At 37.4% G+C, this 16,224-nt stretch overlaps 1 protein-coding gene across 1 annotated transcript in view; it reads left to right on the top strand.

The window, feature by feature from the left end:
- Positions 1-15,091, top strand: part of BVES (blood vessel epicardial substance) — a 42,779-nt gene extending 27,688 nt beyond the window's left edge. Inside the window, exons 6-10 of the mRNA XM_015812199.1 lie at positions 1,886-2,073; positions 4,100-4,208; positions 8,113-8,280; positions 10,299-10,440; positions 14,599-15,091. Of these exons, the coding sequence (XP_015667685.1) occupies positions 1,886-2,073; positions 4,100-4,208; positions 8,113-8,280; positions 10,299-10,440; positions 14,599-14,711 (720 nt within the window). The 3' untranslated portion in view covers positions 14,712-15,091. The remainder of the gene's footprint in view (positions 1-1,885; positions 2,074-4,099; positions 4,209-8,112; positions 8,281-10,298; positions 10,441-14,598) is intronic.
- The last annotated feature ends 1,133 nt before the right edge of the window (positions 15,092-16,224 follow it).

Here is a 16,224-nt window from a genome sequence, read left to right as displayed (position 1 = left end):
TCCTCGGGAGCAACAGAGTCAAACTCCTCCCATACAACCGTCTCAAGACCTGCTTCCGTCTCCTCTCCCTGGGCCAACCAGTCGGAGTCCAAGCCTTCTCGGATCCGAGCGACTTTGTCATGCAGATATTGTGCAAAATCCTCGGCCCTCCCCTCCAGGGGATCCCCCCCTCCCCTCAGTTGGAGGAGAGAGCGGGTCATCCTGAAGAGGGCAGCCGGGCGATTATCTGATGACGCGATGAGCGAGGAATAGTAGTTAGTCCTAGCCACCCTCATCGCCACTAGGTAGGATCTAACATGTATCCTAACCCGTGTTCGGTCGGATTCGGTTCGGCTGGCCCTCCAACAGCTCTCTAGGGATCTTTTCCGACGTTTCATCTCTCTCAGCTCCTCGGTAAACCAGGGAGCCAATCGAGATCCACGTCGGGTCAGAGGTCGCAAAGGCACGACTCGGTCCAATGCTGCGGCGGCAGTTGTCTCCCAAGCTGCCGCCTGATTTTCCGCCGAGTCGTGGACCAGATCCTCCGGATAAGGCCCAAGCTCCGTCAGGAACCTCTCAGGGTCCATCAGTCGCCTGGGACGGAACCATCTAGGCGGTTCTGTCTCCCTGCGGCGAGGGGGAGCGGTCCGGAAGTCCATCCTTAGGAGAGAATGATCTGACCATGACAAGGGCTCAATAACTATCTCCCCTAATGCCAGGTCATTCTGCCACTGGCCTGAGACAAAAATCAGATCCAGCGTGTGGATGCTGTTATGGGTTAGATGAAAGTCAATAATTCAATGTGGAATCCTGAAATGACAGCAATCTAATTATGATTCCTAAGTACAGGAATTTGAGGATCTTTATTTTAATAGAAGAGAATATATGTATTCAGAGTTCAACTGTGGGATCTTTGGTGTCTCTAATTTTAGTTGTTTACTTGCAGATACTTCATTACCAAACTAGGTAACATCATCAACACCTAGATAGGTAACGAAACATCTGCAAGCAAGCAACCAAGTTCAAACAGCACCAAGGACTCCAGAATGAATTTTGTGTTCAGAATGGAATCGCGATGCTCCAGAAAGAACAGAAAAGTACTTTAGGGAAGCCTCTAGTTATTATAGATTTCAGAGGTCCAAGTAATCTTGTGCACAGGAGCATTCATTAACAAAATTAGTTGGAATGCTAATTACATAGTCTCTTAGATATAATAACAGATGTTCTATTATTGAACACACACTGATAGCTTCATTAGATTAGATAACATTCTATGTGGGGCGTCTTTGTGCTTGCCTAGAAAATGCAGAATGTAAAGTAGAATCCTTCCAACATTCTGAGTGGGATATCTCATCATACACACAATGAGTGTCAATTTATCAAGCCAAGTTCATTCTTCCGACACTAAACAGATCAGCACCAGGATATTTAATATCCTGTTACAAATCTGAACAATCACTATGATCACCAGAAAGTCTGTGTATTGTGACTGACAATGTCATCTTGTAGTTACAGAAACAACTGGCAGCTGTGCTCTAGAAAGCTCCTTTTCTTCCTTTCCCCCCACCCCCAATCTGTGACACCTGTCAATGTGTCCTTTAGTTGCCTGTTGAAGACTTAATTCTTCCCCTGGGATTTCTTTGAATGAAAACATCATGATTAGCTAGTTTTATTTATTTTTATATTCTATTTTACCATGCAGTTTTGATTTTTACTCATAAACAGTTTTAACTTTTAATAACATAAAAAGCAGTGTTAAATAAACAAATCAACTGTAAACTTTTACTGATTATTATTTTTTTTGCCAGCAATGATATTTTTGGAGAGTCCTTTTAACTGAAATGATCATGTCTTAAAACCACTTCCGCATTAATGTTGATAATATTTCTTCATTATTGTCTTCCAGATAAAAATAAATAAAGAGCTCAGTAGCCTATACAAGAGAATGTTTGAACCACTCCATGTTCCTCCAGAGCTATTCCAAAGATTGACAGGACAGTTCTGCAATATTCAGAGTCTAAAAACAGGACAAGCATATGCTGCAGAAGATAAAACATCTGTGGATGATCGATTAAGTATTCTACTAAAAGGAAAGTATGTACCTGAAATAATTGGATCTGGATCTCCCCTTTATATAGTTGAACTTGTGAAAAATGCACACTCAATCTGAAAGAGATACCATAGGTGAGGCTACCAGATCTGGTCTGCACAAATCCAGACAACCACTAGATGGCAGCAAATAATTTTCAATATTGCTTTGCTGCCAATTTATACTCATCTGGAATTTTGCAGCTCAGGTCTAATAGACCTAAAGATAAGATGATTAGATTAAAAAATCTGCCTCCCATGGACAGGAGAGCTCTTTCTAGCCAATAGAAGAATTCTGCTGTAAAAGTTGCCTCATTAAATCTCTTTTCATTTAGGTTCATCCAAAATCTAATCCAAAAATTTGAGGAATCCTCTGAATAATGGACCTTTAGATGCTAAAGGAGATAAATAGAATTAGTGATGATTCTTTCCTTTCTCATTTATTCTGGCATATATTTATAGAACAATAGTCTGCTTAGGGCATGCCTAAGGATAGTTTATTTTGTCAGAGCATGCACAGTCTTATTGCGCTGAGATAACCCAGGAATAAACACAGTAAACAGTGGTCTCTATTATATGGTGGTTTATCTTACACTATCTACAATATCATACACCAGAAAAAAATATATATACACATGTTAATACAGCAGGCTCCAACACACCACAGTTACAGCAGGAAACGGAAGAGAAGAGAATATAGCAGCAGAGCCTTCCTTTTATACAAAGGCTCTTAAAGAGACACAGACCCAGCTGGCTCTTAAAGGGACATAGACCCTGCTGAGTCATTCCCATCATTACATCATACATTACATCAGCTGGTTAGCTTCTAAATCATTACCTTGTCATTACCATTTTAGGGAAACAAAGCAAAGTTAGATCCAGTCCTGTACCTTTTTTTACTTTATCAAGTTTGGCCTTGGAATTTTCTGGTGATCTGCAGTACTAACAGATCTGACCCTCCTTAGTGTTTTGGAAGATCAGCCCTTACAAGTTGCTACCTTCCATATCTTCTGTTTAAGGTTTTATTTTTATCTTTTAGTTGTCATACATTTGTTACTTATTTCAAACAGTGTGGTTCTAGGAAGAGTTGATTGTTAATAAATGCTCAGCTAAATGTCCACGCTTTTGGGAATTGTGTGTTTAAGAAATGTATTTCTTTAAACCTAAAAAATGTTTGTGACAATGCTCAAGTCACTTGGTTCATGACTCATTTCCTCTTATTACAGTGAGCCAGAGGGTTATCTTATGCTTTCCTAAATTCTTGGTAGCTTATTTATTTACTTACTTCATGTAGAGAAATTGCCTTAGTTATTAGGTAACAGAACAGTTTCAATTAATCCCATCACTGTTGGTAACATCAAGACTGAGAAACTAATGTTGGGAACATCACTACTTCTCCCAACCCCAACCCCACGGTCTTTTCCTCCAGCAGGAGTAAGGAATAAACCCTGCCTCAAATTAAAAACTGAATAGAAGCTTGGCAAGGACCTTAAAGTCCAAACTGAAGTTAACAAAGCAGAACAATACAGATTCCTTCTTCTTTCTTCTGCTCTTGATGTGCCAATTTATAATTCTTCCTCATTTGCTCTTTCTCCCAATGTAGCTATCCATAATGCTACATTACATCTGCACTGATGTTAATGCATCATTAATTGTAACAGGGAGTTGCAAATTATATTTTCACTGTGCTTAGCTTAATATTGGTTAGTAATGATTCATAATGAATTATAGCGAACATTGTACATATAAATGCACCAAGAGGGAATTAATGCAAGTAAGAGGGAAGGACGTGGGAAGGGATATCTAAGTGTAGGATATGATTCAACAACAGATTGCATTTGTATTGTGCCTCTTGGAGAATGGCTTCACTGCAGGGTTCCAGAATTTTAACTAGTAAAAGTCAATTACATTTTTTCTATGATAACAGACGTTGTGTGAATTGATCTGTTTGTAAATAATTGTACTCTATTAGAAATTAAGCTGCTGTATTGCCTATATTACCAGTTGTTGTAATACTTATTTTCATCATCAGAATGAAGGTCTCCTACCGAGGACATTTTCTGCATAATATTTACCCATGTGCCTTTATAGATTCCCCTGAATATCGATCAACTCAGATGAATCGGGGTGAGAAATTCCAGGTATGAAATCAACAGTTTCTTTAGGAATAAATATAATTATCATGGAGATTCCCCAGTGAAGAAAAAATGAGGAGCTATGAATTTGCAATCTTTGGTCTGATGCATTATATAGCTTTTAAAACTGTTGTTGTTGGAACATAAAATAATTCCCAAGGTTATGTTATTGGGGAGATTTAAAATGATATTTTTTTTCATTCACCAGATAAGTGGTTGAAGATTAATAATCACTTTGCTATACTTTATTGAGAAAAATCAAATTGTATTTGCATTTATCCAATAGTTATTGTACTATTGGAACTATAATTTGAAAATAATCACTTTCACCTGATCAACTAGAGTCTTGTTTGCTTTTGGGAGAAGATCCATTACAAGTAGTCCTTGTCTTATGACCACAATTGAGCCCAAAATTTATGTTGCTAAGTGAGAAATTTGTTAAGTGAGTTTTGCCCCATTTTACGACTTTTCTTGCCACTTTTGTTAAGCGAATCACTGCAGTTGTTAAATTAGTAACACGATTGTTAAGTGAATCTGGCATTCCCCATTGACTTTGCATGTCAGAGGGTTGCAAAAAATGATCACATGACCCACAACACTGCAACCGTTGTAAATATGAACCAGTTATCAAACATCCGAATGTAAATCACATGACCATGGTGATGCTACAAAGGTCGTTAACTGTGAAAAATGGTCATATTGGTCACATTTTTAGTGCCATTGTAATTCGAACGGTCTCTAAAGGAACTGTTGTAAATCAAGGACTATCTGTAGTAATTCAAGCTATTCTGTAACAAACTTGAAAATAGGACAATGTGGAGAACAATTCAGAAAAAGCTGATAGATACTTTGTTCAAAGATCTTTTTCTTCAATGCAAGGGATTCTAAGAGAAAGAAGCCCTTTTTTTCACTACAGGTTAAAGAATCATTGTGAGAGGAATAAATTAGTTATAATACAGCCTCCCTGTGCTGCAGATAGACTAAGGGATAGAATGAGCTGTGGGAAAGAGTTCAGAAAATACCAGAATCTAAAATGGTGACAGATGGCAGTTTTAGTGTCCTTTCAAAAATCTGCCAGATCTTTTTGGCAATTGATAAAAGCAATCAAGGAAATATGGGTATGTGTATATTCAAAAGGAAGTGATGACTTCCAGGTCTCTTTATTTGCAATTAGCCAAATTTCTTAAGTCCTTTTTCAAAAGAACAAAAAAAAAAGGTTGAAAATGATTGCTTGTCCATAGTATGACTTAAAGAGACTTGGAAAAATAAGGCCTACTACTTCAGCAAGTACCCAGCAAGGAAATCAACAGAAAAACAGGCTACAGTGGTGAGAGATCCTAGATTCCAAAAGTGATCCTCCAGCAAGCATGTTTCAGATATTAGTTGGAACCAATTAACCAGATCTTTCTTATGCAGTTGCCTAGAGCTGCTTGTTATTTTTTTCTTTTCTTGTTTTTTTCAAAATATGTGAGGGAGAAAAAGATGGAATCATTGCTGTGTCTTTCAGTAGTAAAGGGCAATCTCTATCTGGAAGCTTGGTTCCTATGTCTGACCAGGAATGACTATGCAGTTGTTAGTTAACTTGATAGTAAAAGTGAAACTGAGCCTGGTACGGGAATCTAAAATCAGTGACTTAGCGTAATATGTTCCACTCAAGAACTGGGCTTAATGCCATAGAAAGCTTGTTGTCATAATATAGTAATCGGAAGGCAAGTACTAGATACTTGTGCTCTTTCTGTCACATTATCTTCTTTGGGTTTTGCACACTGATTTATTCAGACTTGTAGAAAATACCATTTCTACCAGACACTGAAAGAAAACATCTCAGCCTTCCTATTCTGCAGCTTAATTTAAATTCAGTCAAAGCAAGAACAAGGCAAGAGTACTGAGTACTGAATTTATTTGCCAAGGGGGCTGAAATTCACACATCGTTTTGAGGTCAACCTGTACATTTTTGACCACAAGTTGACTAGAATTCTAATTATTTAACATTTATTCAACCCACGTGTGCTTTTTTTGATGAATGGAAAATGTTATTTTTTAATTCACATTCCTAAAACGTTTCTTTAAAAAAATGTAAATATGCATTTAATGATACGAAAACAATATTTACATAACAATAGTGTATGGAGCTCCCCACATGTTTAGATATTGCTTTAATTTTGTTCTTTTGTTTATGGATCATTGCGTGAGAGTATTTGGCTCCCTTTTGTTCTTGTTAATACACTGGTGCCATCTGCTGGATTCGGATTTATGGAGATGCCCTGAACTCAATCACTGATAGCCAGCTCGCATATATAAACAGTGCTGAAGGTAGTCTGCTGATCACATGATATTGTTTCTTCTAGTTAGATAATTAGAGCTTATGTTGGATGAGACAGAGGAAGAGCAATATTCCTCTTGAATAAAAGATCTGAGTTGCATATCATCAGAGTACAGTTAGTGCTCGGCTTACAACCACAATTGAGCCCAACATTTCTGTTGTTAAGTGAGACATTTGTTAAGTGAGTTTTGCCCCATTTTAAAACATTTCTTTCCACAGTTGGTAAGTGAATCACTGCAGTTGTTAAGTTAGTATATATATGAACCAGTTGCCAAGCATCTGAATTTTGATCACATGATCATGGGGATGCTACAAAGGTCGTATGTGAAAAATGGTCATAAGTCACCTTTTTTTAGTACCATTGTAATTTGAATGGTCACTAAATGAATTGTTGTAAGTCGAGGACTATCTTTATATGGCCATTTCAGAATGGGTCCATCAGAGATGGGCTGCATCAATCCAGACAAGGGCAGTAAAGAGATACAAACATCTTAACACTCTGCTGACAGCTGGTAGTGATATGGATTTTGGCAGTATAGATATGGTGGCTATATTTCAGAACTATGAAATGATACAGGACATTTTGTAATATCCCCAAAAGTAAGGGATAATGGAATTGTTTAACATCCTTGCCTTATATCACTGGTGGCGAACCTATGGCACGCGTGCCAGAGGTGGCACTTGGAGCCCTCTCTGTGGGCACATGTGCCGTTGCCCCAGCCTTGCCTCCCCCTGCGACCCCCTCCTCACCAGCAGCCCGTCTGGAGGAGTGTCGCCTCCGAGCGTGGCCCATGCGGAGCAGCGCAGCCAAGGACATGGCAGCCAGGCAGCATAGATAAGACTCTGTCCTCACGCCCCATTGCGCAGTTGATGCTGCGGGGTGCGGGCAGAGGGCGTGGCTGCCATGGCGCTGCTGGACTGCCTGGGCGATCTGTGGTGGGCCCTGGAGGCGGTGAGTGGCCCTGCGGGCAGGCGGGGTGGGGGCAGGGCAGGGGGTGGAGTGGAGTGGGGGTGGGGCCAGTTTTTGGGCACTCGGTCTCTAAAAGGTTCGCCATCACTGCCTTATATTATTTTTAGAATAATTAGAGGACAAATATGGTTATTATTCTGCTTCGGATTCAACTTTTCCATTTTCTTTGACTTTGACTACAATCAGGTAAACTTTACCTGCAAATATGATTTTCAGCACTGAAGTGTTGGACCAGCTGTGCAATATTACATTCTGTTATTAAAGCTTGGCTGTTTGAATTCTTGATAGTGACTCTCGTGTTTCTTTAAATTCGTCCTTTCCAATGTTTTTGTTTACAGGATTTTAAAGATCCAAATGAAGTGGAATAGAAAGCAAGGCTCTCAGTATAGTCAGAATACCGTTTTCATCCTTGCTGACATGAGAAAGTTCATAGAATAAAGAATTTTTAATATGCTGACTTTGTAAACCGCTTAGAAAGTGCCCTAAAGCACTGTAAAATGGTATATATGTCTACGTGCTATTGCTATTAACCATTTGCTGAGATCTGAATTAAATATGCTGTAGTCATTGGGACAATTAAAATGCTGTATTAATTATTAACTACACTTTCTTTATAGGTGTCAATTACTGCTGATGATAACTGCAAGTTCTTATGTTGGTCCAGAGAGAGACTTGTGTATTTTCTAGAATCAGAGCCATTTCTTTTTGAAATATTTAAATATCTTATTGGAAAGGATATTACAAACAAGTTATACTCATTAAATGATCCAACCCTAAGTGATAAGGTAAGCATTTCCCTTTTGACTTCCATGCATTATAGAACTGTTTTATAGATGAGCTAAGTTGTGCTCCCTTCTAAAACGCACAACATCCTTTCCCACACAGCTTCTTAAAACACAGTTGATTCAGGATGCCTATTTATAACTTTCTATTGAATGTGGTTTCTGTCAATTATCTTATCTTAAATCCAAGAGAAGATAAATATGGCCAATGGATGATGGCAATTAAAAGTTTTCTGAGGGAACTAAATAACAACTACTAATAGTTGGAATGCTGAATTTTATGTAATTCTATTGTCATGCAGAACAGTGGCTCCCAACCTTTTGGGCACCAGGGACCGGTTCCATGGAGATAGGCTTTTCCACAGACCGGAGGGGGCGTGGTTTCGTGTGCTGCCTGCAGTCCACGGATGGGGCTTCACTTGTTTGGGCAGACCGGTTTCTGGCATGCCACGGACCAGTGCAGGTCTGTGGCCCCGGGTTGGGAACCCCTGATTCAGAACAACACTTAACAGTTATATTTTTGATACTGTTTAATTATCAAGCATCATTTGATTTTGGGGATTTTATCAAGAACTCATCAAAACTCTGGAGGATTTTAAACTGTTTTGACATTTCACCTTTGTTCTGTGTTCATTAATACCTATATGGCCCTTTCCATCACAGGACATTTAGAGACACGGAAAACTTATTTCTGCATGACATTGGAACTCCCTTGTATAAATTGAATGGAATAAGTTTTACTATGCTTCCCCTTGGATAGCAGATTAGATATCCTAATGCAGCAATGCTCTTTTGAAAATAAAGGCTTTCTTCACTATCAAAGAATTTGGCAACTGGATTTTTAAGCAATGCTTCAAAGGAAAGTTATAAAGAAACCACTTCTGCATAGCTGTGAAGAAAGCTACATGGACACATCCATGAAGTCACATGTTCTTTACTTTTATAGCTCCATTGGGACAGATTTATTATACTTGATTGGGCCATACAAAGTAACACAATGCCACAGTTAATCAAACTCTATGGCTCTCCACATGCAATTTGTCTCTTTCTAAACAGACACTGTTAGCATAAGTGTCTACTTGCTGTTTTTAATCTTCTACTCCTGATTTATATGTGAAAAGAAGAGCATGAAATAGAGAGCAGCAGATTACCTAAAGCATAAAAACTGACTGGCTAAACCTAAAATGTGTATTTTAAAGTCTTCTCCCTACTATATGATTGTTTTTAAACACTATCCATCAGAATGATCCTGCCCCTTGATTTATCCTTGAACACTGTGTAGCTGCTTCTTTTCTCTTTTTTTTTCTTCCCGATAGTGACATGGTCAAACACTTGCTTATGTATGTAAACAATCTAGGGGTCTGAGAATGATAAAGTGGTTATTTCTGTGCTGCACATCAAGAGATATGTGGACGAGTTCTTATTCTGTCACATCCAGTTTACAGGTCTTCCCCACTCTAGATGCCCTTGCTCTGGCCTATGAATCTGTGGCAAAACTGGAATTATTTGACTAGAAATGGCCTGATTGCTTTTTGAAATTTTTTAATCCTAGTATTAATAGTGTACAAATTAGTGTAATTCAGCTCCCACTGCCCACCCCAAAATAGTAAAACTAGAATTCTTCTATTGAAGATCTTCTGTCCTACTGAATCTGTTTTCAATAATGTAATATCTTAGCTCTGGGGAATTATATAGCATCAATATCTGCCTTTCTAGGTTTTGCTGAGCATGATCAATAGTGAGGGAAGCTGTCAGTTCAGTGGGAGACCCCCAGGTTTCTACCCTGTTATATGTAAATTGCCACATAGTTCTTATTTGTTTCTCATAATTTAGTTGTCCAAGTTATAATTAGACATTCTTTCATCCCATTCTACTTCTCGTGGGGTTGTTGTGATGGTAGCTGAGAAAACATGCTCTGTGCAACTTAGAAGAAATGATGGCAGGATATAAACATAAGAGATAAATATTTATTAGCATCTAGGATTGATGGAGAATTGTGTATTCTTTTTTTTTCTGTGCAGACATCCCAAAAAATAGATCGCCAGCCCAGTCTGTGTTCCCAGCTGTCTGTGATGCAAATGAGGAATAGCATGGCAAGTTCAAGTGATGGTGAAGATGGATTACAACATTTTCTCCGTGGAACTTCTACTGCATCCACCCTTCGTGAGTCATTAACTAGTCAGTCAACATTTCTAGGCATCACTAAACATTGTAGTCAGTGGCGAAAATCATGTTGCTTTTGGCGAGAAGAGTTGGGAAGGGGAAAACGGAATCATGAAACAAGGTGCATCTCAATGCATTGCTGTAACTGCTTATATTAGGGCCAGTATATGCATTCCTATCACTCAGTGGTGACAATCAAAGAGTTCCTTTTCCATGTCTGACTAATTATCATAAACCAAACATTACAGACCGATTTTTCATTTGAATGTTTCTTCATATATATTTCTTAATGTGGGGTAGATGTATCCTCTTTCTGCTGTGAAAAGTTCAGAAAAACCATCCTGTTCATGGTAAGAGAGCATGAGCATACTATCAGGTTATTTGGACATTTTTATTAAAAAAAAAAAAACTACAGCAGGTGTATTTTGCACTAGTATAGGTCTAAGAGTTTGGATATCTGCTAAACACTGTGACCTGCTTACAAAGCAAGAATTTGCCCTCTGCATTCATCTTTGAAAGTATGAATTTCGGTACCTCATAGATTTTATGGAAATTAAACCTCATCTGATATTCTCATTGTAAATCAGTGGTGCATAATCTTAGGCCTCGGGATAGTGTGAGACTGAAACACCTTTAACTACCACTCTCTGGCAAAGCCTTGGAGGTAGCTCATAGAAAGCTCCAAATTTGTTACCAAATTTTAATTTTTAATGTGAGAGAAGAGGGGAGACTAAAGATGTAATTGGGGAACTCTATTCAATTTTAATTAAATGCAAAAGCCAATGAATTAAAATGAGAACCCACATGGGGTTTTTTTTGAGTGCAGTGCCCAGAAAATCCCTGAAAAGCTAGGATGGTCTGTGACCAGAAAAAAGTTGGGCCCCTCCCTTATAGAAATTAGCCCCCCTTTCACTTTCCAATCAATCAGTGTTTCATGATGTCTTAAATTGCAAAAAAAAAATAGAGTTATTATGTACCATATGATCTTATGCATTTTTACAGAAGTTGATCTCTTTATTTTCTGCACTAAGGAACTAATTCCACACTAAGAATATATAGGACTAAAACTACTATTAATAAAAGCATGTGTGTATTTAATATTTATTGATGTAAATCTGACTCTTGTGTTTTTAAAAATAAACCAACAAGGATTCACTTATGGAATGAATCCTTATGGACTGAATTTAAAGCATGTTTTGGGTCAATAGCATGAGGAATTCATCAACATTTTCAAAAATGGTATGAAATGGACTGAATGTCACATACTTGAGTGAAATAATAGTTTGGGTTCTGCAGAATTAAAGACTGTATCAGCATACAAAAGCTGTACCCATCCTTCCGAGGTTGGTAAAAGGAGGACCCAGATTGTTGGGGGCAATATACTGACTCTGTAAACCGCTTAGAGAGGGCTGTAAAGCACTGTGAAGCGGTATATAAGTAAGTGCTGTTGCTAAGTACTATGTAAACTTGTGTTCAACTGTAGAAATTCACAGAACAATTTATGCTGATTCCATACATGGTTTTAGGGTCACCATATCATGCTTATTTGCAATGTTAATTGCAATGTTAATTTTAGATTTGATGTAACTACTTATATTAACTGTAACTACATTACACTCCTTGAAGAAAAAACACTAGCTTTCCTCCATCTTGGGGACTGCAATTCCTAAAATTTACAGACAGGAAAATATTGGAGAAGTATCCTAGAATATGTTGTCCATGCCTTACCAGACCTCCTAAAATAGATTGTGTTTATTTCTGCTACTGTTGCTTAAGTTGTACTTAAAAGGTCCAGAACTGTAGCCCATGTGTGGCATGCAGCCCATTAGCATCCCTTTGATGGTATCTGGTGTGCCACAGAGTGATTGATTCTTAAGCTTTTTAATTTTTCCCAATTTTGGAATTTTGAAGGATTTCAAGGGGGGGGGAATGAAGCTTCAGGGACCCACCTATTGCATTACAAACATGCTGAAGTTTAGAAGCTGAAAGAATGCTTCAGTCAGGTTATGGGCACACCCATTGCAACTATTGGTGCCTCCTGCAGCTTGCCACATCTTTATGGTGCTTCCTGAACTCAAAACATGTATATTTTTCTGGGATCATATAACTACTCTATGTTAGGCCAAAAAATAGGCAGATTCTTTAAGGAAGCACTCATAGGCGTGATGTGCATGCCCATTCCAAAACACTCTTTGAGCATAACCCTGAACTGCAGCACACCTTAACATTACATTCCTTGGGGGGGGGGGGACTAGCTTCTCAAAAAATTAACCCGATTTTCTTTGCTTTTTTGATACTTAAACTATTCTGTAATATTCCATCTTCTGTTAAAAAAAATCACACATCTCCTTGTACACATACAGAGGTATGCAGGCACATGTTAATAGAAGGACTTGCAATGCTGAAGGTTGTCAGGCTAATGCGAACTCTTGTGGTGATGAGAAAAAAATGAAGCTTGAAAATCTTAAAATAGAAAACTTTAAAAAAATTACAAGAAAAATTGGCCCAGCGGATTTTTTGAATGAAGTCTTTGCATAGCATGCAAAACCTGGATCAGTCCTCCTAAAGCTGGGCAGCCCTGCTCTAGTTGATGCCAGAAAGAAATAGAATACTGTATTTTATTTTGAATGTTATGGAGGCATAGACTCCTCCCTTTATATACGTATCTGCCAAACCATTCTTGTTACTTAATGTGTCCATGCCATAAGGCATATATAGATAGGAATATCTATTTATTGTACTGTATTCATTATGCGCTTCATGGCCTTCTCATAGGAGGGGAAGGTGAAAAATCTTTTCCAGACTTGGTGCTTCAGAAAAGTATTAGCAAAGGATTATATCTGGCTAGCAAAGCAGGAAACATCTTAATGAGGCTGACTCCAGATTTTGCAGGAAGAGAGGAAGTGCATCATGTACAGACCTTCTTCATGCACAGCTATGCAGTTATCGGCAAGTGAAGTTATCCCCACAGGGGAACGGTTGAACTTTTCCTTCCATCAAACAGATGCACTTTATGTAATTACTGTGAAGTTGTGTTCCTTCTCAACCCTGTATGGCTCCAGGGTCAAAAATGCCCTGACATTGCATGCTCTTTGCAAGCCCCGTGGAAAGCATTTATATGCAGAAAGTCTAACACTGCAATCCTATATGCATTTACCTGAGAGTGCCTGAGCTGAACTCAGTTGAATTTACTTTTGAATAAATAGACATAGGATTATGATGGGATAGTATTTTATCAAATAGCCATTTGTTCGTTCATTCATTCATTCATTCATTCATTCATTTGATTTTATAACCTGCGTTTCTACTAATATTGAATGTTTCCAGTAACTAACAACATTTTTTTTTTAAAAAGTTAATAACAATTAACTGATTCTGAGCATGTATTGTGCAAGTAGTTGAAATGTAAATAAAAGTTAACTACTACATTTCCTATCTGTTTCACTTGAATCTTTGCTTCTGAAAAAAACGATCAGAAAGTACAGTATACCATTCAGTTTACTAACTCAGGACAAGTTCTTATGCTATTTCACTGAGTCTTGATATGTATTTGTAATAGTTACCAAATGCTGATCTGTGCAGAAAATGTTGAAAACAGTATTTTTCTTTTAAATACCAAGGGGAATGGGAGCTGGAATACTTGTTGCAGATTTGCCTTTTTATGCTGTTTTTTATTTTATAAAATAAAAAATAAATGTAAACACAGAACGTTCCCAAGCTAGCCCTGTGTCACATAGCAGAATTCCATTGTTTAAATTAAATCTTTTATTTCATGTACTTTAAATATAGTATACATTTTATATTATAATATAAAAATAATTCAGAACATTGGTTTTTCAACCTTTCTCAACTTGATGTCATGTTGGGTTGGAATGCTAAGAGCCATAATTCCATTACATTTGGACTGACACTAGATTGCGGAAGTGTGGTCTACTTTGGAACTCAAGAAGAGCTATTCAGAATGAATTGTAGGTGAAATTTTATGTTTTAATTTTCTTTTTCTATTTCTGGCATTTGATAGACTGTCTGACCCAAATCATTCAATTACTGCAGGATATTTTTAAAGATATTTTGGAATATTTGGAATATCTCATTACTGTTACTCTGTTTTAAGTATTGTATTGTTTTTAAATGATTGCCTTTTGAAAATGTTGGCAGGCCAACCATCTCCTTATTTAAGAACATCAGCCAAAATGAAACCAATTGAAGAAAGTGTGGAAGACGATGTCTTTGAAGGTCCATCTGCCACACCATTTAAAGGTCATGAGTGACTTCACAGGACATTCATGCATTTGTTCAGAAGAATTGCAACTGTAGATGAGATTTTCAAAATGATGGCGTTATTATCTGTGTTTTAATTTTATCCGCCTTTGACTTTATAGTATCTATGAGCAAACTTTTACTGATCACTCAAACTGTACTAACCTCCACCCCAAAAATCTTGTTTGTTTCAGTACATCTATAAGACCTGTTTGGGCCCTCTTTATGCTTGAATTAATGGAATATGAGGAACTGTATGAGGAATGGAGGAACTATATATACATAGGGCATTTGTGCACACATCTGCCCCCTGTTCTAAAGTAAATGACAGCCTTCACAGCATCTGAAGTGCCACATGTGTATTAGCCTAGGCACATAAGGACAGTGCTTTTTTTCTAAAAAAAAAAAAAAAAAAGGTGCTGGAACTCACACACGTCATACAGCCCGCCTTGCCTACCTTACAAGGTTCCATCCCAAAAAGGTGCCGGAACTCCGTTCTGGGCATTCTATGAGAAAAAAAGCCCTGCATAAGGACATTACCATTCAATTACATTGTAATGAACCACATGGATTATATGGAAATTAGTCCCACTAAAAGATATGTTTATTTTAGCTTTTTAGGCAATCAGTAGGACATGATTCATAAAAAAACCTTAGTGTACAGTATCCGATTTGCCCAATATAGAAAATGTAGGTTTACTACAGTATTGACATGTATCTCCCGAATATCAAAATTCTGGAAGCAATAACTTACTTGTTAAATTGGCAAGGGAGAAGATGGTTTCTAGCATCCTTTCCTGTCTTGAATTGGAAAATGATTACTACTGTCAAGAACAAAAGTTCTAATTAGATATTGTGTAGTGTGCCACTCACATTCTGGCATGTGTATAAGTGAACAGTTCTCATCTTTCCTCACTTCCTTACGGTGTCAATAGGGTTGATTCCAGGCAGAAGCTTAAGTCATTAGTAACTTTAAAACAGTCGACACCTTTCAATGTCATTTATTTATTGAATTTATTGGGGATTGTTTTTATTATATTTATTTAGTGAAAAATTGACACTAACATCACTGAATTATAAACTAAACCTATTTTATATATAAATAAGCAAGCATGCTTCCTAAAAACAGAAGCCATCCAGGCCTACTGTTATTTTAAAGTTTATATTAATGTAGGACTATTGGCACCAAGGATAAACTGAATTATGTAGCATAAAAATAATAGAAATATTGAGATGGTCTCTTTCCATCTTAATTCATCTAAAACATATTGAAGTAAATGGGCCGTCCAGAAACATAAAATACAAATAAATAAAATAAATAAAATAAATAAAGAAGTACTGTCATCAGTGAGAAACACTTCTATTCCCATTTTCTTAAAATTTACAATTTCATGCTTAATTTTTTCACTGAAGTTGGTGACAAAGAACAGTGTTTAATTTTATTGTAATTATAGCTGATTCAGAAAATAACTAGAAACAGTCATCTTGTACTGACAAGCATCTTATGGAAAAAGCTCTAAGGTA

This window comes from Protobothrops mucrosquamatus, unplaced genomic scaffold (assembly GCF_001527695.2).
Source record: "Protobothrops mucrosquamatus isolate PMUCROS unplaced genomic scaffold, P.Mucros_1.0 scaffold_58, whole genome shotgun sequence".
NCBI lineage: Eukaryota > Metazoa > Chordata > Lepidosauria > Squamata > Viperidae > Protobothrops > Protobothrops mucrosquamatus.
This window is presented reverse-complemented; position numbering and strand designations above follow the sequence as displayed.